The 23,949-nt window shown below is 33.7% G+C and overlaps 1 protein-coding gene across 1 annotated transcript in view; it reads right to left on the bottom strand.

The window, feature by feature from the left end:
• The window catches only part of LOC133191235 (transmembrane 9 superfamily member 1-like), a 63,544-nt gene that overhangs the window by 13,796 nt on the left and 25,799 nt on the right, over window positions 1-23,949 (bottom strand). Inside the window, exons 4-8 of the mRNA XM_061326989.1 lie at window positions 13,575-13,679; window positions 12,998-13,116; window positions 10,712-10,821; window positions 7,269-7,332; window positions 3,118-3,189 (exon numbers count right to left, since the gene is read on the bottom strand). Of these exons, the coding sequence (XP_061182973.1) occupies window positions 3,118-3,189; window positions 7,269-7,332; window positions 10,712-10,821; window positions 12,998-13,116; window positions 13,575-13,679 (470 nt within the window). The remainder of the gene's footprint in view (window positions 1-3,117; window positions 3,190-7,268; window positions 7,333-10,711; window positions 10,822-12,997; window positions 13,117-13,574; window positions 13,680-23,949) is intronic.

Raw genomic sequence — 23,949 nt, 5'->3', positions numbered from 1 at the left:
CCCTTCCTTTTTCTCACATTGTTGCCCTTCTCACATAGTTGCCCTCACCTTTTTCTCACATTATTGCCCTTGGCTTCCTTTAATCACATTGTTGACTACCCCTTCATATTCTCACATTGCTGCCCTCACCTTCCTTTAATCACCTTCGCCTTCCTTTAATCGCATTTTTGCCCTCCCATTCATTTTCTCCCATTGTTGCTCTCACCTTCTTTTTCTCACGTTGTTGTCCTCACCTTCTTTTTCTCACATTTTCCCTCGTCTTCCTTATATCGTATACTTAGTAGTGTATCAGCCCTGATACATATGTATTGGACTAGGTCGGACAGCATCTGGGACCTAGGGCTGTCTTGCCCTCAGGGCCCAGATATCTCTGTCTAGGCCAGTTGTCAAGGGGCTGTCTTGCCCTCAATTTTATACTGTTATTTCTATTTAATTTGTGCAAGATAGGAGTTAACTTTGTATTAAAGTTTTAAAAAAATATATGTTGTACACTAAAATTAGATATAAATTTTTAAAAATTATTTATTTATTGCGTAATATTGAGAAAAGTGGTTTTAAAAAGTGCTCCAAATGATGGTATTTGTGATGTACCAGAGGTAACTCTCGTTTACACGTCATATTTTGAGACGAAAAGGATGTTTATTTGCTTTGACTGTTAGACAATACCAAGTTTTCTCTCTAGTTGTCATTTTTCAGGTTAACATATATCTTAAGCAAAACAAACAGTTACTCTAAATCTCGAGCCTCATTTGTTGATCCCGCGCCGGTTGGATTCAAAGTGAAAGTATAGAGCTTAAGTTTTATGACCTTTTAATCTTTGTAATTTAATGGACTTTGGAAAGTAATATGTTTCAAAACACCTCTACTAATCTTTTTTAACGATAAAATCAGACAAATTCTTTCTCTATATCACCTTTGTCAAACAACATCTCTACCTACTTCAGTACTTGATGAACATCGAAAGCAAAGGAAGATAACTCTAATTTTATTTCTTGTGGCAAAATTTTACTTTATTTAAAATTACTTTAATATTTGTTCTTTTAATTGCCCTTGGTTTTAGATATAAGATATGAACAACATCACGCCACTGTTTTGATCTTGTCCCTGGTATCAGCTCTTGCATGGTCTTGGCCTGTATCCTCCGGGCTTGGGCTGATACCAACCTCTCGAGCTGATACCAAGGCCAATATCAAAACAGCAGCGTGATTAGGGCTGCAATGATTAATCAGCATGCATCTGAATCGCATTGCACAGCATTTGATTCAATTTTCAGTTCAAAAGCTTCAAATTAGGAATCAGTTCATGTTTATATTTTTTTCACAATTAACACGTTTTGGGTATTTTCTTAACAATTTACAACAGCAAATATCGCTGATGCTAGTACATGTATTCACATCTCCATAATTTGGAATAAAATCTCTCAAGCAAACATTATGTCCCGGCTCCCTCTGTGGAAATATTTTGGCCTGAAAGAAAAACTGAAATGCTGCGATAATAATTTGTTTCACAGAGATTAATTTTTAAGTCTCAAAATGCCACAGACTTGGTAAATCATTTGAAATGAATACAAAGCTGCTAGCGCTCTCAAGCGCTCGCAACTATGTTGGTCTTTTTTTACTGGAATATGCATGCTCGACTTCACGGTAGGGCATTCTGGGAATAGTACTGTAGGTAAACTGTACCATGTCAATTTCATTTTATCATGATCTGAGGTTTCTTGCTTTTTGTCTAATATGTACATAAATGTACAAAAAGTAACAGTATTGTAGATAAACTGTACCATGTCAATTTCGTTTTATCATCTGAAAATACATATGATCTGAAGTTTTGTGTTTTGTTGTCTAATATGCACATAAATGTACAAAAAGTAAAAGTAACTTTGGTCCTGGCCCAAGAATTGAAAATTGAATCCAACCGTGAGGTACCTGAACCATTGCAGCCCTAAGTGTGATGTTCCATATTTCTCACATTGTTGCCCTCACCTCCCTTTTCTCTCATTGTTGTACTCAACCTTCTCTTCTCAAACTGTTGCCTTCATTTCCTTGCATTCTCCTTGCTTTTTATGTGAAATAGCTAGGAAGCAAGTGGACCTGTTTGATTAGGTTACCATACTAGTCTGATAAACAACCAATAACTCAACAAACATATTTTCAAAAACATGCTTGTTTTTTTTTTTTTGTTTATTTGCACCTATCCAAGTAGTTTTAATTTTCAAGATGTTATAGAAAATGTGCTGAACATAAAAAGTAACTTAGCATGCTGACTATAAGTCTAATAGTACACTTAACTGCCTTTATCTACAGCTTTTAATTTGAATACTTTTTTGAATAACCACTCAAAGACTACTGTAAACGAACTTCTTTTAGTGTTCGCGTTCTCTTCTTGTCCAGTTATTCACATACACTTTACTAAATGATTAAAACTAATACATTTCATTTTTAAAACTCAAGTGCACTAATTTATTTTTATTGTGCTAATCAGACGATGAAGCTTGCACTAAATTTTGAGTTTGCTAATTTATATACATTCACAGTATTTCAGTTACAGAGTGAAGTCATTGATTATATATCTATCCTGTGCTTATCTAAGCAGAGGCTTGCATGGTTCTCTTCTTGCAACATCTTACATAGCACAAGTTCACAGCATCTCAACCCTTCATGTCTAACAGTGGAATTCAAACCCATCTTCTGGTGTGAATTGAGAACTCTTTTCTACCCACTGAATGGCATGGGCAAATTTAAACCAACGTCACAATGATCATTCAATTTAATAATAAATTCAATGCTGTAAACTTAGATATCATGTGGTGTTTTTGTGTTATTTTGTACCAAACCTTCCTCTCTGCTTTCCTCCAAATAAAGAAATGAAACATCGTTGAAAGAAAAGAAAATAAATTTCAATTTTGTGAATGCAAATTTTGCATTGTTAACTCCCACATGTATATCCATGTTTACAGCAGATTTAACTCCCACATGTATATCCATGTTTACAGCAGATCTAACTCCCACATGTATATCCATGCTTACAGCAGATTTAACTCCCTCATGTATATCCCATGTTTACAGCAGATTTAATGTTGAATTTCTGTCAGTTTACAGTAATAATTTTGGTTCTTACCAGAATGATGACTACAAAACCAATGAGAAGAAACACGAGCACCATGGAGTTAATGATGGACAACCAGTGGATCTGAAACATATTTTACATTGCAGTTATTTACAAAACATGACCATCAACTAAATAGTGTACAGATTCATTTTGAACATAAAACAAAAATATAAACTAGATTTAATGAAAATTATCCCCCCTTTGGTACATGTATATATATGCACTCTAATCTAGGCATATTTAAACACCACACAACTCCACTATACTGCAATACCCCGCAACCTTAACTAATAGATAAAATTCTTTTCATATTTATACATTTTCTAGTCAAAATTGTCATCTGATATGTATCAAACTTGGACTCATACTAGAGCTTAGACCATATGCCATGATTTTGAAAATTTTTGGTAGAGCACGGTGTAAATCTTAATAATGCAAACAGTTTTTATGATAAATTTCTTTGTGAAGAAAAGGATATATTCAAAGAAACAATGTATTTTCAATATATATGATCAACTTAACCCAACACTGCCCCCCCCCCCCCCCCAATACTGAAACTAGATCAATGAATTTCATAATTTTGCTAAAAGGTTTAAAAAAAAGTATTGTGATCATGAATATAGTTGACCTGCTATATGATCATAACAGAAGATTTTTTGTCATGTATAATGTATTTCTAATATATGGCCATCTTATCGCTACCCTGGGGCCTAAATGACTGACCCATGATTTTTTTTTATTTAAGCACAGAGCTAAATGTTTAACATAATCATACAAACTGTTTTTCTGCTAACTGTCCATGAGAGAAGAAGAAAATTTTTAATCATGTAAGGTAGTTTCAATGCTATTTGATGGACTTATCTCTACCCTGATGTCTAAACTCAAGGGGATATAAATTTCACAGGTTTATTGTTCATTATAATCATCAAACAGATAACATGCTTGATGTCAATTGGAGTAAAGATTTCCTAAAATATATTGCATTTTCAAAATATGACCAAGTGAGCTCCAATCTAGGGCTGAACCCTAAAATCAGAAGTTATAGAAGAAATATGAAGATAACAAATCAGTAATCAAGCTCAAAAATCCATTGGAACAATACAAATTGGATCAGAGCAAACACAGACCTCTAAAAACATATGAGGTGGGATCAGAAGCCATGGAGAAGTCCATGGCATTTCCTGTTTAACGGAGGAGTAAGCATCCCCTACTAACTCATCACACCCACAATGATCGGGCAAATGGAAAATCTGTAGACAATTCAGTATAAAAATAACGGCCTAACAATCTGTATATTAAAAAAAAAACATCAGTCAACATTAAATTTACGACAGACTATCATGATTTTGTTGTATTTGCAAACAAGGTCATTGTATCGACCACAGAATTTGTGGAATGTTGACTTTAAATGAGGCTGTTGATATCCTTGTATCATCAATTTATTTGTCAACAGCTTGCCTCATTTCCGAAATTGTTCGTATGTAGAACATGTGTATCAAATCAACTGGGAAACATAAACTCCCTATGCAGGTTATGATGGTAAACTGCTACATAAATAAGGGAAGCTGATGATAGAAATGATAGTCTTCATGTTTATCATAAAGTTTTGTTGGTAATTTGCCATTAATGACCTTTTGTAGTAATATATCCAATTTCTGAACCAATGTTTCAGACTCTGTGGTGTTTTATTTCAAGTTCAAATGGATATATCGAATCAACGTAGGAATAAAAATGAATATTGAAGATTGATAAAACATTGCCATATCTAAATGTCAAATTGAAGGCCACAGCAAGAGACCTCTTCTTTTCATATAGAAAATTTTGAATAATTTTTCTGCTTCATATGAATGCAAAAATAGGTCTGATAATTTTTAAGTTTTAAGATTTTATTTTTTAGTAAATGGATCTTTGCTCATTATATTTGACTGTCTGATGTCTATGAGTAAGATTTTCTGTTAATATTCTGCATTATATGATCAACTTAGCACCACCATGGCTTGAACTCTGAACCCTGCAATCATAAATTTCAAAATTTTAGTAAAGGGCACTTTGTTTATCATAATAATGTAAACAGTTTGACAGCTTGATTATCCAGAGGTAATTAAAAGGAATTTTTAAGATTGCATTTTTTTTTAAAGTATTGGCTTAATAGGTCCCAGGGAGTCAGACACCATGAAAAAATTTAATATATCTTTTTATTTTAAGAAAAAAATGGGGAGGGTGTGTGTGTATGGGAGAGGTCTGTCATTACACATGTAAATACAAAATACCATCAACTGTGGATATTTGACTTTGTAGCTGAACAGACTCTGAGATGAACTTGAGGTGTGCCCTATCAAAACACAATTCACACCTACTGCTCTATAACAAACGATAAACATAGGTAATCAAAGATTACGAAGCTCACCTCGACGAATGTTATCTACATGTAAGGCAAATTTCACATCATATTTTTTTTCTAGTTAGGGTACATCCCAAGATCAATATCCATGCAAGTTTGATTTAATTATAGATCTGCTCAAAAAACTTTTGACCTGTTTAGTAATCAAGAAAATTTTGGTCAGTTCCAACATCCAAAGCAAGTCTAGAAGTTTTCATCCTTAGATGCACCATCTATGCAAGTTTAATCATAACAGGCCATAATATTATAGAGCTACTCCAAAAAATTACCCTGGTCACTCATCTGGAAAATGTACGTCAGATTCAGAATCCAAGGCAAGTCTGGAAGTATCCATCCCTAGATACATCATCCATGCTAATTTGGTTAAAATATGGCTAAAATTCACTCATGTGGAAAATCTAGGTCAGATCCAGCATTCGAAGCAGGTTGGTTAGTGTACATCCCTAGATGCATCATCCATGAAAGTTTGGTCCAGGTAGGGCTTATAGTTACTTGGGAACGAGACTACTCCTAAATCTAAACCTGGTCTCACATGTGGAAAATCTAGGTCAGATCCAGCATCCGAAGCAAGTGTGGTAGTGTCCATCCCTGGATGCATCATCCATGCAAGTTTGGTCCAGGTAGGGCTTATAGTTACTTTGGAATGGACCTGCTCCTAAAACTTTAACCTGGTCACTCATCCGGAAAATCTAGGTCAGATCCAGCATCCGAAGCAAGTGTGGTAGTGTCCATCCTAAGATGCATCATCCATGCAAGTTTAGTCCAGGTAGGGCTTATAGTTACTTGGGAATGGACCTGCTCCTAAAACTTTAACCTGGTACACATCTGGAAAATCTACATCAGATCCAGCATCCGAAGTAAGTGTGGCCATGTCCATCCCTAGATGCATCATCCATGCAAGTTTGGTCCAGGTAGGGCTTATAGTTACTTGGGAATGGACCTGCTCCTAAAACTTTAACCTGGTCACTCATCCGGAAAATCTAGGTCAGATCCAGCATCCGAAGCAAGTGTGGTAGTGTCCATCCCTAGATGCATCATCCATGCAAGTTTGGTCCAGGTAGGGCTTATAGTTACTTGGGAATGGACCTGCTCCTAAAACTTTAACCTGGTCACTCATCTGGAAAATCTACATCAGATCCAGCATCCAAAGCAAGTGTGGTAGTGTCCATCCCTAGATGCATCATCCATGCAAGTTTGATCCAGGTAGGGCTTATAGTTACTTGGGAATGGACCTGCTCCTAAAACTTTAACCTGGTCACTCATCTGGAAAATCTAGGTCAGATCCAGCATCCGAAGCAAGTGTGGTAGTGTCCATCCCTAGATGCATCATCCATGCAAGTTTGGTCCAGGTAGGGCTTATAGTTACTTGGGAATGGGACTTGCTCCTAAAACTTTAACCTCGGACGCCGACGCTAACGCCGACGCCGACACCGACGCCGACGCCGGGGGTATAGCATAAGCTCATCTCGACTTCGTCGAGGTGAGCTAAAAAGGTATGCAAAACAATAACCCACCCAAATATACAAGTAACATATCTAGGTTATGAAAAACAAGAATGTTCCAACAAATAACTCCCACTGATATCATACACCTAATTAAAATGTTTCATCGTACTTATACAATTCTCATCTTTATTGTGTATTCTGCCACAGGTAACTATAAAGTAAAAAAAACTCTGTATAAACCCTTTTTAATTAAATAATGATAATAAGTTGTCTAATCTCTAGTGGCAGTCCATAATATTTCAATCTTTACAAACCTCCAAATATTTTGGGAAAAAACTGGTGTCTCTAACTCTCTTTCCACGCTCTTCAAAAGGTGTACTACAGTAAAAACAAAAACAAACATTTATGAAATGATCAAGTGTTTTGTTTGTTCTACAGTTCTAGCAGCTCTACTGGTTTGTACCTATAAGTTAAGTACCCGGTAAGAGAAAAATAGCACTTGGCCTTGAAAAAATGACAACAGCAATAAACAGAATAAGGACCCTTGGCTTAGTTTCTTTGTGACAAGTTTTATTGCAATCGGACTGAAACTGTAGGAGTAGCAGGCGTTCGAAAGAATTTCACAGAAACTATTTATAGTAACCATAGCAACACCATTCATCATAATCAGAAATCAATAACCAGAAAAAGCATCTCACATGTCTTAGTTATACTCTACTTCAGTAAGAAGTTTTAAAATTGAAATAAGACCAACCCTGTAGGAAGAGTAGTGTTTTAATAGAATTTCACAGAAATTTTTAGTAAGCATGGCAACATAATTTGTCAAAAAAAAAAAAGATTTCCATATTTAATACATATTGAAATTAGACCAAAACCAATCTGTATTAAATCAATAACCATGGCAACACCACTCATTAAATTCAGTCAAGGAATGAATTTAACAGCTACCCATTTTATATGGTATAAACTGGGTTGGGGCAGTTTACTCTTTATAAACTGCGAAAAAAAAAAACGTAAATTGTTCCAACCCAGTTTATACCATATAAATTGGGTAGCTATTAAATTCATCCCTTATAATTTAATTTTCATTCATTAAGTGTAAGAAAAAAAGATGATTGCCCTTAAAAATGACTTTAAATTGTACAAAATTTAAATGTAACATCAGGCGGATAGATACGTTTTTGACACGTCATTGTGACGTAGGCAACCTAATTTATACGATATAAAGTAAATTTTTTGTCCAATCAAATGGCGCGTTACAATCAGAATTAAATTATAAACCAATCAACAAATTTTACATATCATAATGAAGTCTACTAGTGTTCAAAGTTTTATTGAAATCAGTCTAAAACTATAGGAGGGGTAGCATTTTTGAAAAAATTTCAGACTTTCTCATTTCTAGTAACCATGGCAACATCATTTACTAAAACCAAAACCCCATAAGAAGAATAATGTTTGTCAGTGTAGTCTACCTGTGTACCAAGTTGTATTGAAACTGGACAAAAAATGTAGGAGGGGTAGTGTTTTGAAAAATTCTTTACAGACAGACCACAGACACCTTACTAAACAGCAGTTCTTTTGGTCTCAGACCAGTAAAAAGTCTTTAAACAAGAAGTCTGTGAGCAGTGCTCACAAGTAATACCCTCGCTCTGATGTAAATATAATTATGCTCTCATTTGAATATATTGGTACACACAAACACAGGGATCAACAGGAAGTCGAATTCATGCAAAAACGCTCCCTGTGGCAGGCCTAATCAAAGAGGGTGCTAAAATTTCAAATTCAATAAGTAAACTTTTAGTGAAATAAGTACATATGTACTTCCTATGTTTCTCCATTTAAAAAATTACAGACCTGTTATGAATTTTACACTTTTTATACCAGTGACCTTAAAGAAGAAGGTATGGTTTTAGCTTTATTGTGCCCTAAAAATTTAATGTTTTCAAAAAGTTTTGAACCTGGCTTAAATATTAGTTGAGTATATGACTGTAATAAATCAGGAAAGAATATAGCATGATGGAGTACCATTCTGGATATATGACGTCATTAATTTGATGCATTTCTCTATTTTAAACAGAAAAAGCCTCAAAATGACCCATTTCAAGGGTTATTTTCCTTAAGAAAATAGTGTCCACAGCCGTCGCCCACGTTAATTTTTAGATATGTTGTGTAAAATTCTTTGAAAAATCACATATCTCAAAATCTTTGTGGGCGATGCCTGTGGACAATATTATCTGAAAAGAAAATTCCATTGAAAATTGGTGTCTTCTGCAACTTCTAAAGAAAATACGGGAAAATGCACAAGTTTATGACGTCACAATTAGCATTTGGAAGGTCATGTGAGAAAAAAGATTTGTATGATCTTTCTGCATGGAATTTCAATAATTCAAAGAGCATGAGTTTTAATATTTTACATCACTTTTATTTTTAAGAAAAGCACAGGGCAAGATTTGTATTGAAACCGTACCTTGTTCTTTGCCACAAAGAACTTAGGTCAAGGTTATGACACATACTCAGGTCAAAAACAATCTCTGTACCAAGTATGAATTTCCGATGATTCTCCATTACAAAGTTATGGCCTTAACAAAAATTTTATGTTTTTTTCTGCCAGTGACCTTGAATAACCTGGAATGGCACTTGGTCAAGGTCATGCAACACCTTCAGGTCATAAACAATCTTTTTACCAAGTATAAGCTTCCAATATTTTCTATTACCTAGTTATAGCCCAGACAAGAATACAGTATACTTTTTCTGTCATTGACCTTGAACTTGCCAAAATGCATCAAGGTCATGACATATTCTGGGGTCATAAACAATATTTGTCCCATGTATGAGTTTCCAATGATTCTCCATTAAGTTATAGCCCAGATTAGATTGCACAGACAGACAAAATGATTCCTAAATACCCCACTAAACAGTACTTGCCCCAGTTTGTCACTAATCAACATTCTGACTAAACAAAACAATAGTGCTTGAGCACTATTAGAAACCCAATTGCCTTCCCTCTCACACTGGCCTCTCTTGTTTTTTGAAGAACATTTGATGTACTAAGATAAGCCATTTTTGTCTCTTTCTTTATCTAATATTTACAGCTCTATCAGATCATTAAAAACTATGAAAGTACTTTTGTATTATAAAAGATAAAAATTCTTGAACAATTCTCTTATTCAACTGAGCTTTCATTTACATTATTTACATTGATTAATTATCACAAGTGAATAGCTAAGGGAAATAACTTCTCTAGGTAGAATAAAAATTAACAGAGCCTCACCCTAGCACCAGAGAGCCTAGACCCAGGGGCCGAGAAATTTAAAATTTTGGAAGAGGTACTCTTGCTCATCATAACCATGCACAAGTATGTTTGCTAAATACCCAGGGACAGAAAAGAAGATTTTCAAAGAAATAATGCATTTTCACAATATATTCAACAGAACCCCACCCTAATACCAAAACCCCCGACCCAGGGCTATGATTTTCATAATTTTGGAAGGGTAGAAGATTCTTTGCTCATCACAACTATGCAATTAATTTGTCTTGCTGAATACCCAGGGGGCAGAGAAGATATTTAGAGAATTTATGCATTTTCAATATCTGATGTATAGAGCCCTGTCCTACCACCAGAACCCCTGACCCATGGGCCATGAAATTCTCAATCTTGGAAGAGGCACCCTTGCTCATCATAACAGGGCATGCCTTTAACAAAACCCCTATACCTCCATTCTCCCTTCTTTGAATTCCACACTCTCCTGAAACCTACTTTGTTTGAGTCCATTTTACACTATATGTGAAGGAGACTTCAAATGGGGCTGACACAGCATCAAGACTGACGGGGGCCTGTTCCTTTGTTGACACATTGGCAAAGATAATCTAAAAAAAAAAAAAACAAAAACATTAGAAACAAGAGGCTCATGGGCCACAATGCTCACCCCTCGTCATTCTCTTCCTGACTAAGATATCTACATGTACATATATGAACCCCCTTAATGTGGCCACCAAATTGACCAATTAAAAGTCCATGATTTCATCAATTTTAAATTGTTTGATGTTATATTTACAAAGTGTAGTCATGTTCTTGTCGATATTTATTTACTTGTATAGGTAACTCTAGATGGCACAATAAGACCCTCTAAGTGACTTGAGTGACCTAAATCATTTTTTGCAGCTCTGAATATTTACAGCAATTGATATTAATGTGCTCTTACTTTAGACTACAATTCTTACAGGCATCTAAATCTTTGGAACATAGGAATTAGGAATAAAGTCTTGCTTGTAAAAATTAACTTCTATTCATTTTCAAAAAATAGTCGACTGAATGGAAAAGAGTTGCAATACTGCAAGATCTGGAGTATCTTTTGACAAAATTTTTCAATTAGTGTGGAAATTTCTTTACCCGGACCATTGAAATCAAACCTGTTTCTTGTGATAAAATAAATAGTCGTTATATAAGTAAAGTTCACAATATATAAATAGTGCATGTTTTTGAGGGTAACAGTTGAAAATGACATCCCTCAGAAAACCATTGTCAACCTTCACTGACCCGTCTGTTGACAATGGTTTTCTTGGAGTGTTAATCTCAACTGTTACCCGCAAAAACATGCACTATTATATATTGTGAACTTAACATATATAACGAATTATGTTTATAACAAAGAAAAATTGTCCGTCTCTGGCACATCATCATAAGTGTGTTTTACTGTATCCATAGAATGTACCCAACAGGGTTCTCATTAACGCAAGAATCTGCGTCCTAGACGCAGTAAAATTCCTTGGGACGCAAGGTTCTTAAAAACGATGCGTCCGCGGACTCGTGATCGGACGCGTCCTCGTTAGCGAGAAAATTCGGGAGATTTCGAAAACGGGGAATTTAGATGTTAGGATTTGTCAAAGAAATATTTAATCGAAACCTTCATGTAACTATCATAAAGTTTATCCAAGAAACAACTTTTCTTGTACTTATTTCACTTTTTTTAAACAGGGATTGATCATAAGATATTTCATGTTTATTAGTCCAGTCATAATAGTGTCGCATGCCAAACTTAAAAAAAAAACACTTTTGAATCTTGAGTGTTATCTACATGCAGAAACCATAATTACTGCTTGTATACACAATGGGGCTTGATTATCTCGTGAATTTCACCCAGTGCAGACGACCGACAGGATTAGTTACGCCTCATTGCACATGACACCTGTGATTGTACACGGTCAACTTTTGGGTACTAGTTGATTATGCAACAGTTAATTTTAGCTTTATAAACACCAAGTTATTTCTATGGAAATTGATTACGCGTGTATTTTAGAATATGGCTTGAATGCATTACCAGTTTATATACTTGAATATGTTAATATTGCGTAAACAAACTGATAAAATGATAAAGATTTATATTGATGTTTGGATGGAAGAATACTGCAATATTTTAGTTGGGACTCAACATAATTTTTCTGGGACGCATCAAATTTAGCTGGGAAGCAACCTTCTCAGAAATCTTGAGTCCTGGGACTCAAGTTAGCAAAATCCTAGTGAGAACCCTGAGTCCCATATCTAATGCTTAATTCATTGCAGTCATCATATTCTGACCAATGGATTCTTTTTAACTGTACTGTTTCTTGATTACCTCCACCTGATAGAATGCATGACTCTTTATTTGAATAAACTTACAACCTTTCATCCAAGGTTCACTGTGAAATTGGCCCAATGATTCTGAACAAGATGATGAAAACGTAGAATGTCTACAGATAACTAGCTGTAGAAAGCTTGCAGAGAACAAACAAAACACAAGACAAAAGTTGATCAGACACTAAACTGCAAGATTCGCCGGCTCTGACATTTTCCTGGCACGTAAAATATCAAAATCGTGAAAAAAGCCAGATATTTAGGACCAATCAGACACTTGAGCTAATAACCCAAGTAAGCAAGTTTTTGTTCAACTTTTAAAAAATCAAATTCTGCTTCCTTTTACTTTTATATAATTTTTCAAAGAAATGACTATTAATCCTCAATATTGGTACATGTAAGTTATTAAGAAGCAATAACTTTTGTACAAACCTGGTCACCATTGTATTCAATATGAAAACTAAGGTGTGCCCAGAGGAATACTTTGTGGTTGTGTGGCAGAAATCCTCCCTCCTCCAAGTGCCCAATGAAACCTCTCACTGGAATTTCATCTACAATTATACAGTACACATTTCAATTTCTTTCATTAAAAAAAATGTACTGCAATTTTTACCATGTATTAAATATCTACAGCAAAAAAAATGTAATCTCAGTTAAAAGTAAAAATCTGTATATGTGTCAAAATTTCTCCTTAAAGTAAACGTGGAAATTTCCACGTGGGGGAAATAACCTTAATATGTGATAAAAAAAGATTTTGTGTAAATATCCCCTCAAATATTAATGCATGTATTAAACTATATACATTTTATTTGGTTTTAACAATAAGTAATTCTGGTATCACAAAAATAACCTAATAATGTGCTTGTTACTAATTCAAGTAATTAACAACATGCAAATATAAATATCCAGATTTACAGTTTTGTTTCGACAGTTTAAGATGCACTGCAGAAACAACTCAATCAAGCTGATTCAAATTCTTTATCACTATCCTAGTCTATATCTTTATTACCAATAACAAATTCAAAGTAGTATAGATCTTCAATGGCATCTCTCAAAAGCTGTAGGTCATTCTCTTTGAAGGTCACTTTACACAACTCTTTTTTGTCTGCATTCTCTGCAAGGCAAAAGAAATGAAACATTACAACATGCCAACCACAATACAAAAGTGTCTATAAGATTACACAATAAATATATAGAAAAACTTTGGGTGACCCCACTCAACTCCTACACACACCAAATCTAAAGAATAGCAGAGAGTGAAGCAAAGAACCAGCTGACTTTGGACCTGATTGCTTGCTTAAAATTTCTGAACTGAGTAACCATTTCTAGAGTACACGGAGTTAACTTGTATAATCAATGTTCTAGCATTGCAGTTGTAATCATTTATGACATGATAGTTGAATACCGGTACTCGGTCTAGGGATATTTTTCTCTAGCAAATCTAAAAATGAATAGAAAGTATTGGCATTATAATATCAAATAAATAAATAATAATTAAGGAATGTTTTTAAGTTTTGTGTGAGTTATTGGTGTGTAAATCACACAGACTTGTCACGTAGGCATATTTCATGAAGTGCGCTAGCGCTTCATGAAAAATATGCCTACGTGCAAGTCTGTGTGATTTACACACCAATAATTCACACTAAACTGAAAAACATTCCTTATATTTATATTTTACAAGTTCAAAAGCAACAATATTATGCTCAATATTTTGAATTTCTTGCTGCCCTATGTCGTTACATTTTTATTAACATCTCTGTAGCCTCATTGTGACGTCACTTTACTGAGAGTTTCACCGTGTATATTTCTACGCGTGAGTATACACAAAAATGAACTTCAAATCAATTACACAGCTGGCTTAGTAGAAAAACATAGCAAATGTAAATATATAAACTTGAAATTTAGGCTTATTTTTCAAGGCACATATACCTTGGTAATTCTCTCTTAAGTCCATCAATCAATATTTGCATGTTGTAATTCAAACAAACATCTTAATTTAAAGGATTCTTAACCCTAAATTCATCAGTAAGAGAGTCAGATCCAATATCATGGCTTACAAAAATCAAAAATCATGCAATGCGTGGCAAAGGAGGAAAAAAATCTCAGATCTGCCAATCCAGTGTTATTAATTAGTCCCTGCAAAGTCTAGCTTTCAATAATCCAAACTGACAGATTGATGAGCGATTAAGTCTGACTAATCAGCTTAACCAGAAGTATCCGCCAATAAATCATAAAATATATCCTTGTTGATTAGCAGGTACCTGGATGAAGAGATGGGCTGAGGATTTACATTTTCAATCTGAGAAGTCAGGAAATCAATGTCCGCTCCCTCAATTGAACTTCCATGAATCAAATAAATTAGCAGTTAGTTTATTTATCCACTATTTTTCTTTTTTCATTATTGATATCCTAATAGTCATAGTCAATCAAGTACTAGTTAGTGGTTATACATCTTTTTTTTTTATTAAATAATTATCTTATTTGAAAATCCATTATTATTATGTTTGACCGAGAGACATCTCGACATGGACGAGGTTAGTGCTTCCAGTTTGAATTAGGGGGTTCTCATTATTGTCCCATCTCAATCACGCTGTGACAAAATAAGCCCCACACAGAACTGAAAATATGTAGTTAAATATTATTGGTGTTTTTGCATTCTGCATGGTCTTTTAATTGCATAAACGAAAATTAAGTGGGAATCCAACCTCACCGATAATTCATTTTACTATAAAACCTTTAAGTTATTTCTCTCCTGATTCATCACTCCTGGTACTAATTGTGTGTCGTACGTGAAATAATGTCATTCGTGAATGAATAAGCCTGAATGCTAAAAGCACAATCAACTTACGCTGATCATAATAATTAACCCATATATATGGCTAATACTTATTAATTTAAACTAACTGCTTTTACTGAGTTTAAAGATCATTTTAATTTTGATACTACATGATACATGTATTTTACTGTAATAGTTATATATAAAGCTGCATTAATTTGGACACAAAAATGTGACCCACTATTTCATTTACACACTCTGTGACTTACAGTAAAAAATATTCAAGCTACAATTAGTATTTAATTTACATCTTTGCCTATCAGTTTATTTTTTTTTTTTTACAGAAGTTGCAATTTTTCCATAGCAACCTACAATTTCAGTTGCATCTACAAGACTCATGTCATCTTTTACTGGCACAAGTATATAGCATCAATTTGATTGCTTGATTTCTTTACTCAAACTAAAAGAATTTTCTCTTTATTCCTGAAATAAAGGCGGGGATAACTGCACTTTACCGGTGTAGCATAATATTTTGATACCGCGTTATATCGAACCCGGTTCAATATATCGCATAATATTTTGAACCCGGGTTCATTTTTTCACTGCGATATAATGAACCCCCTTATAAAATATTGAACCCGGTGGGTTCAAGATATTATGACCATAAAATATTGAGTTCCCTACCCTTTTATTTTAAGAGGGAGGGGGGTTCAAGATATTACCACAAAATATTGAGGACCCTATTGTATGTATGGGATGAATTATTGAATCTAGTCAGATTTTAATGGTCAGATAAATGGTGGTTGGCTGATATATACTGTTCATCTTTTTGTTTCTTTCAATTTTACCATTCTTGGACATAACATGAATAAGAAAAGACAAATTCCATTTCATTATAAATTAATTTATGGCTGGTACACTGTAATAGTTAAATAAATAAATATAAACACCCCAAACATTTAAAAAAATAATCTTTTCTCTAACGTCTTTCTACTCAATCACAAGACTGTCCTACGCACAATAAATACACGTCTCCACAAAGTCTTTTTTCTCTGATGCCAAAGCAGGCATGGTGACACCATCTTAAACAAGAGTAGCACTGGATTTGCTTCTTGTAGTTTGCTGTACAGAATGGAAGGTCGCATGCGAGGCTCCTTTTGTCTAATTTCCCACGAGTGAGAAGCTCCCCACGGACATAGGCTCTGTATAGGCCTCAACATGACACAGCCGCATGACTTGGGGGAAGATGTAGGATAAAATGGTTGCTGAATTCTACAAATCATTTAAAATGACTGTATAAGATACCTTGTAAATTTTAATATTTAACAAAAATTATTGTACCCATACAAACTAAAGGGAAATAATCTATGAGAAATGTATAAATACTATTTCAATGTACTTATAATTAAAATTTAAATTATGTTGTGCAAAGTAGCTGCATGCATACATACAATGCATTGTCAAAGAAGAATTATAGAATTCATATTTCTATATACATACCGTTGTGTTGACTGGCCATTCTCGTCTGTCTGGTGGACTTCCCAGGAAATTTACCAGATCTCTGTACTCTGAGACCTCCATCTCCTCTTGAAGACCACGTTGGAAATGATTGCATTTGATTTGATTAGTTTGATTTTAACATCAGAATGATGTATGTAACCTACACACCCCTCAAACTGGACTACTCAATTTGTACACTCTCTATAAACACTGTATAGTGATAATACAGAAACCATCAAGGGGAAACAATAGACATTTGGTATTGTTGACCTCCAGTGACACCTCCCTGTGTACACACAATACACAGGTACTATATCCCTGTTACCTCCTCAATGGAGAGATACCACATGGCTCCTTGAATTTTCTTTTTTCAAATTGTAAATTATACAAAAAAAAAAAAAAAAATTAAATTAAAGAAAATAAATAAATACCTTATGGGATGGAATAAAAGACAAAGAAATAAATATCTCATAATTGTTTTTCCATCAGACATATCAAGTTATTTTAGTTATTTGATATAGAATATTTGGGGTTTGATGGTAAAAGATAATTATTTTTAATTTCCTGGTGACAATTTCAGACTTCAATATTTTGGTTATATTATTTTACTCTCACTTCTTTAGGTATTGCACAGTTATTAAAAAAAAATTTAAAATAGAGATACCCAACCCTTGAGATCTAACAAATAAATCAAAGTGAGTGTGTGGGAGACAGGTGTTAAATACTTTCACTTCCTTTTCCATAGTAGTCTTTAAATGGAGGTTCAATACTTCACAGCCACAATATTTTTAACCCCTTATAAAACGTTGTGGGGTTGAACATTTCACTGCCATAATATCTTGAACCCTCTCTTACCATTCAAAAATTATTTTAGGTCAATAATTTTTAAACACCCTCCTATACACATATATGTCTAATAGGGGGTACAACATTTTACAGCCATAAATCCTAGCTTAAAACCTCCACCCCAACCTACCAAAAAAAAAAAAAGAAAAAAAAAAGAGGTACAACATTTCAATGCCATAATCTCAGAAACCCCTATGCTATGATGGAAACAGAGAATGTCTGTAGTGGGGTTCAAAATATTATGGCCATAATGCTATAATATAATGAACCCGGGGTTCAAAATATCATGGCCATAATGCTATAATATATTGAACCCGGGGTTCAAAATATTATGGCCCTAAGCCTATATATATATATTGAACCCGGGGTTCAAAATATTATGGCCCTAAGACTATAATATATTGAACCCCGGGTTCAAAATATTATGGCCATAATATTTTGAACCCTGGGATCAATATTTTATAGATGGGTTCAATATTTCGCAGCAATATTTTGAACCCGGGTTCAAAATATCGCGGGGTTCAGTAAATTATATGACACCGGTATGTACAAATAACATGGAAAGAGCATGTGCTCGTTCTTTATTAGAGAATCACGCGTCAGCATGATGATTTCGCTAAAAAGGCAATAAAATGCAAAAAATATTCTGTCTTTTTTTATTGCTCGTCATTTTTTATGTTAATAAACTTCGTTTAATTAACGAAGTTATTAATTAAAACTGAAAGCACTTTAAAAAAAACCCATTCTCTTTCATTCCGTGAGCCATATTATAAAGTCATGACGTTGTTAAGCACATGACTTATTTCAATGCTATGATTGGTCACGGTATATGACATAAAATAGAGTTTGACAGTTGCGCTAAATGTAAACAGTGAATCAGCTGATTGTAGTACTAAGTCTTTTGTTTACAATGATTTATATGAGATATGCCATGAACGGAAATTTTTAATCGATTGGTCACAAAATTTTGGACTAAAAATTCTTGGAAATGTGACTCTTGCAATCATGGAAATGTTAAATTAGTGGAAGACAAATCTTAAGTAAGGATGGCGTTGTTTGGAGGTGTAGCAATAGACAGTGTAACAAAAAACATCAGTAAGAGAGGGATCCTGGTTTTCGAAGCCATTTACTTCTAGAGCAGGCAGTTAAATTAACATACTACTGGGCATACAAACTACCTGGGGATTTTATTGCAAGGGAACTTAAGATTAGAAGTGTTTACAAATTTAATTAACATTTATTCAAAACTAGGCTTTATGAATTTGTCCCCTGATTTTTATTCCTGCATGTACCCATATTATGAACTCACATAATTTTAATTTAAGTTTAAGAATCTTAATAAAAGTCATGAAATTCCATTTTGTGGGAGACAAGCTCCTACATCTTACAGTTTAGTTGGTTTTTCACATTTAAATGTAAGAAACAACAGCAATTTTATTTTTAAAATCATGATATGAACTAATCTCATATTATTTTAAAATAGTTTCAAGAAAAAATAACAGTTGAACAAATTGTGAATTGAATGTGCTGCTTTTAATCAAACCTTGAAGAATGTACGTTATACATGTAGCATGTAGACATTCAAGGAGCTGTCGTACATGAGAACGATAGGAAATGGGAAACTTTGTGACTGGCGACTGAAATACCATTAGAAAGTATCTTTTATTCCAGTTAATTACAAGCAGTATGAAAGATCAAGGTTATGAAACACATCAGGTACACCTGAGTAACTTTAGCCCTGCTGTTCTTCACTAGATTTCCCCCTGGTAATACTCATTGTGGCCCCACACTACCCATTAGGGGCCATGATTTGAACAATTTAGAATCTACTCTACCCCAGAATGCTTCCATATAAGTTTCAGCTCTTCTGGCTTGGTGGTTCTTGAGGAGAAGATTTTTCCTATATATTTCAATGTTAAACTTTAGATACTTAATTTAGAATCTACATTTAATCCCAGAATGCTTTCACCTAATTTCCATCTTTTCTGGCCCAGTGGTTCTTGAGAAGAAGATATTTAAAGATTTTTCTTGTATGATTAAATGTAAAACTTGGATTCCATATTGTGTTCCCATCCTACCCAAGGGGGCCATGATTTGAACAATTAAGAATCTACACTATCCCAGGATGCTTCCACATAAGTTTCAGCTTTTCTGGCTTGGTGGTTCTTGAGAAGATTTTTTAACAACCCCACCCTATTTTTGACTTTTCTTGATTATCTCCCCTTGGAAGAGAGCTTGGCCCTTCATTTTAACAATTTAGATCCCCTTCACCCAAAGATGCTTTGTACCAAGTTTGGTTAAAATTGGCCTTGGCCAGTGGTTCTTGAGAAGATGAAAATGTGAAAAGTTTACAGATGGACAGAAAGCTAGACAGACGGACGGACAACAGACAACAGGTGATCAGAAAAGCAGAGTCACTTGAGCTTTCAGCTCAGGTGAGCTAAAAATAGCTAATTTACTCTTTCTTTTCCCATGATGTAAAATGATGCCCTGTTCACAAGGAGAGTTTAATTTGAATTAAACACAAGTTACTGTAAATAAAATTTGAACTGCATTCACACAAAGAATTTATTGTGAATTAGTTTAATTTGGAATTCATATATACTGCACATGCAATTGCACATTAACTGTGTGAATGTTAAGCAAAACTAATTTGAATTATATTTTGAAGCATGCGTAATAGCAAAATTAAGCCACATGTCGGTGGTAAAGTAAAGTTACTTATGCTTTTTTGAGTAAAAAACAAAGGAAATTTGAGTTTATCACTAATTATATAAATAAAAATTTGTACAGACACTATGATATTATGTCAAATGTATTATTTGCTTGGCATAAGGTGATGCGATTTGCAAATGACATCATAATTGCCTTACTGAATAGCCTTACAATACTGTAGAAATAAAATTTAAATTTGCATTCGTTTAATTCACATTATTTTACTTTGCATTCATTAACTGTGATTGAATTGAATATTTAACACACATTTGTGTGAAAAGGGCATTAATTTTCAAAATGACAATTTTTCTACCTGTATTTTCTAAAGAAAGTTCAGGTAAATTGTTGTTATCCCAGTCTGTCCATCCATTTGTCAAACTTTACTCCAATCAAAACTTGAGAAAAAAATCCAAACTTTGATATAGGGGTTGAAATTTTCCTGGAAAACTCACTAGTCCAGAGGCAACTGATCAGTAAAAAATTAATAGCCTAAACATCAAACTACCTAGCCCAACAATTTTCTATGCAAAATGAAAACATTACACAAGTAAAAGTTTCAAACACTTTGTTGACAGAAACAAATTAAACTAGTTCTCAGTCAATGCTACTTTTGTCTACATAAAAACAAAAGTAAACTGACAAGAATTTTTTTCCCGGTTTGCTAGTCTGACAGACTATCATTACATTTAAATAAGCTAGCCTGAATCTTAAAACAATTAGCCCCAGACATCAGGCTACAGTATATTTCAACCCCTGCTGACAGCATGATAGGCCAAGGGCTTATGGTGAGAGTAGCTGATCAGAAACCCTTGGCTAGTGAAGATGACTGTGCTGTAAAATCACTTTTTTTTCATGGGGTCAACTATCAAAAATGTTTGTGGTTAAATGAGGAAAAAACATTTGGTTGTGGGGATTTGGTTTTGTGGGTGGTGAAGTTTTTTGAAACTTTATCATTTCTTGGAAGGCACTGTGGGTCTCTACAACAAAAGCTAGAACTGTCCAGAATAGACAAATACCACCTGCTGCGTTTTTCAGAAAAGGTATTAATTTAAGTCCCTAAAAGTATTTGGATCTAGAGGTGTTCACAATTTTTTAACAGTGATAGTCAAAATTTAATTGCTCATTGTATTTTTTTAAATAAATGATGAATTTAAAGCCACAGCCTAACAAAATGTCAAATTATGCTATTGGTAATCATAATATTGCTTTTTATTAGAATGTACTTCTGTTATCTTAGTGAGACATGACAATCTGCAATTTGTTTGTTGAGATAAACGAAAAATAAAATGAATATATCATATCATACAATATCAAATTAGCTTTGATAACTTTATACCAAATTAATTTTGAAAAATAAAAGCATATTAAGTGCATTGACCAGTGCAATTGATATCGAATATCTTTGGTTACTATTTTTGCTGATGTGGCAGAGCATGCAGAAGTCATTTTTGTCGCATCTAAATCTATCATAATGACAATGAAAGAGACATCTGTTCAGGTAAACTCAATGAAGTGAAATACATTTAATCATGAACAAAGCCAAGACTTACATAGGGGCTGGACTGATTACAATCTAGAGGAGACAATTATGGCAGACAAAGATAACTCTCTTCCTTTTACGAATTGTGTTCAGCTTTAAGGCAGGGTATATGACACACTTTCTACCAAAGATGCATCTACTGACTTAGTTATATATTTCTAAGCCAAATAATTTCCAATTATGAGCTTGACAGGGTTTTACCATGGCCATATAATTCTAATTAAAAGTTGACCTAACTGTAAAATGGGACAAACCGTCTACCCAACATGCTTCAGCTGACAAAGTTTGATGATTTTTGGCCATATAGAATTTGAATCTAAAACACAATGAACTAAGTAAAAAAAAAATTAAAAAAAACCAAAAAGAAATGAAGAGAAATTGTCCAATTAAGATAAAATACCAGGTGATTAAGCAGATTGAGACCACTAGATTTTCTGACATTTGCAAGTTAAATTGGCTATCTGTTTACTTTAGCAAATGACCAATCAGCTGAATGAGTTGCAATGCATTATGGGCTACAACAAGTTTTTGCATGGACACAGTGTATTGAAAATGAAGAGTAATTTTAATTGTCCCTTGGAAACTCATTTTCCATTCTTTTTCAATATTTATGAAATAGATATTGAAAATGGTGTAAAATCTTTCATATCTATGCTTAACCTAACATTTAAAAATTTTGTTTATCAAGCCTTATGTGAACTTGTTTTAAATTAAATACCAATGTTAAACTATTGTTCAAAGAGATGTAGGTGCTATCGCGTAGAACAAGCAGTGAGTAAGTTTTTTCACTTTGTTTTAGAGAGCAAAGAAGAAAACATCAATCGACAGAATGAGCCTTGATGTATTTTTAAGGTACTTTATAGGATGCTTAGAATATAAAGCCTTTTTCTTGGTAATATTATATTAATTCCAATACCATATTTCAAAAATGGTACTCACTTGCGACTAAAAATGCTTTCTTTTTGATTTTCATAAGAGTATTACGGTAAGTGTGATGTAATAGAAAAATCTGTATGCTTTTTGTTGACAAACAACAAGAACATGTATTTTTCTGTCTTTGAGTGCATTTGTGCATCGATCTACAGTGGCTGCAACGTTATTGTTGACAAACCAATCGTGTAGAATCGTTCGTGTAAAGTGCGTGATCGTTTGTGTAACGTCAGAGATTGTGCGTGTATCAGGCTCAATCGCTTGCGGTTTTAATCTTGTGTGATCGTGCAGTAAGAAATGTGAAATTTTCGTTTTGTCAGTTTTAATCGGAATGTAATTTTTTAAATAATCATTTCGCTTGTTTCTTTATTCGAAATTTAAAAGAAATGAAATGCGATTTACATAATTGAACGACCTAATTATCGCTAGTAAATAATTAATAGAGTTGTACAATATTGTATTCTCTTAAAATAATGTAACTTTTAAAAATAAAACGTATTTAAGATGTTTAACAATTTTTTTCTCCGATGTTAATTATGTTTACTGCTATTGTGGTCAAGATATTTTTCATATCAATACTTCAAAACTGTATATCTTTACAAAAAATGAATAATTCCCAATGATTACATAAATATTTAGTCGGAGAATGTACACGACATGATTGTCAGGGATACTTTTATCAGTGTTTCTCCCTGATACTTACTTTGTTTTAATAATCTCTGCTTATGAATGAATTGTAAAGTAACTGCTGATTTTAGAGATTAACAAGCATAAAGATTGATATATATAGTTTTAATTCATTTTTATGCCATTCTAAAAAATATTTTTCCTCTTTCTGCATATCATAAAATCCAATAGAACCAAAACTCACAGCCCACCTATATCATCATAAATTACAACTTTACTTATCGAAAAAATGAAAAAAAAATTAATTTTCCTACGTTAGAGAATAACATAAATAATTGTAATCTAAAATAACTATAATTAAGTCTTATTCAGTTTCAAAAATATCCATTTTAAAATATTTTTTCTTCAGTTTTCCGAAGTCGATGAACTGCATCTGATTCAATAATAATT

This window comes from Saccostrea echinata, unplaced genomic scaffold, assembly GCF_033153115.1.
Source record: "Saccostrea echinata isolate AGI-Se365-2 ecotype Australia unplaced genomic scaffold, CSIRO_AGI_Sech_v1 ptg000023l, whole genome shotgun sequence".
Taxonomy (NCBI): domain Eukaryota; kingdom Metazoa; phylum Mollusca; class Bivalvia; order Ostreida; family Ostreidae; genus Saccostrea; species Saccostrea echinata.
The sequence above is the reverse complement of the archived record's forward strand: the minus strand, read 5'-3'. Positions and strand labels throughout refer to the sequence as shown.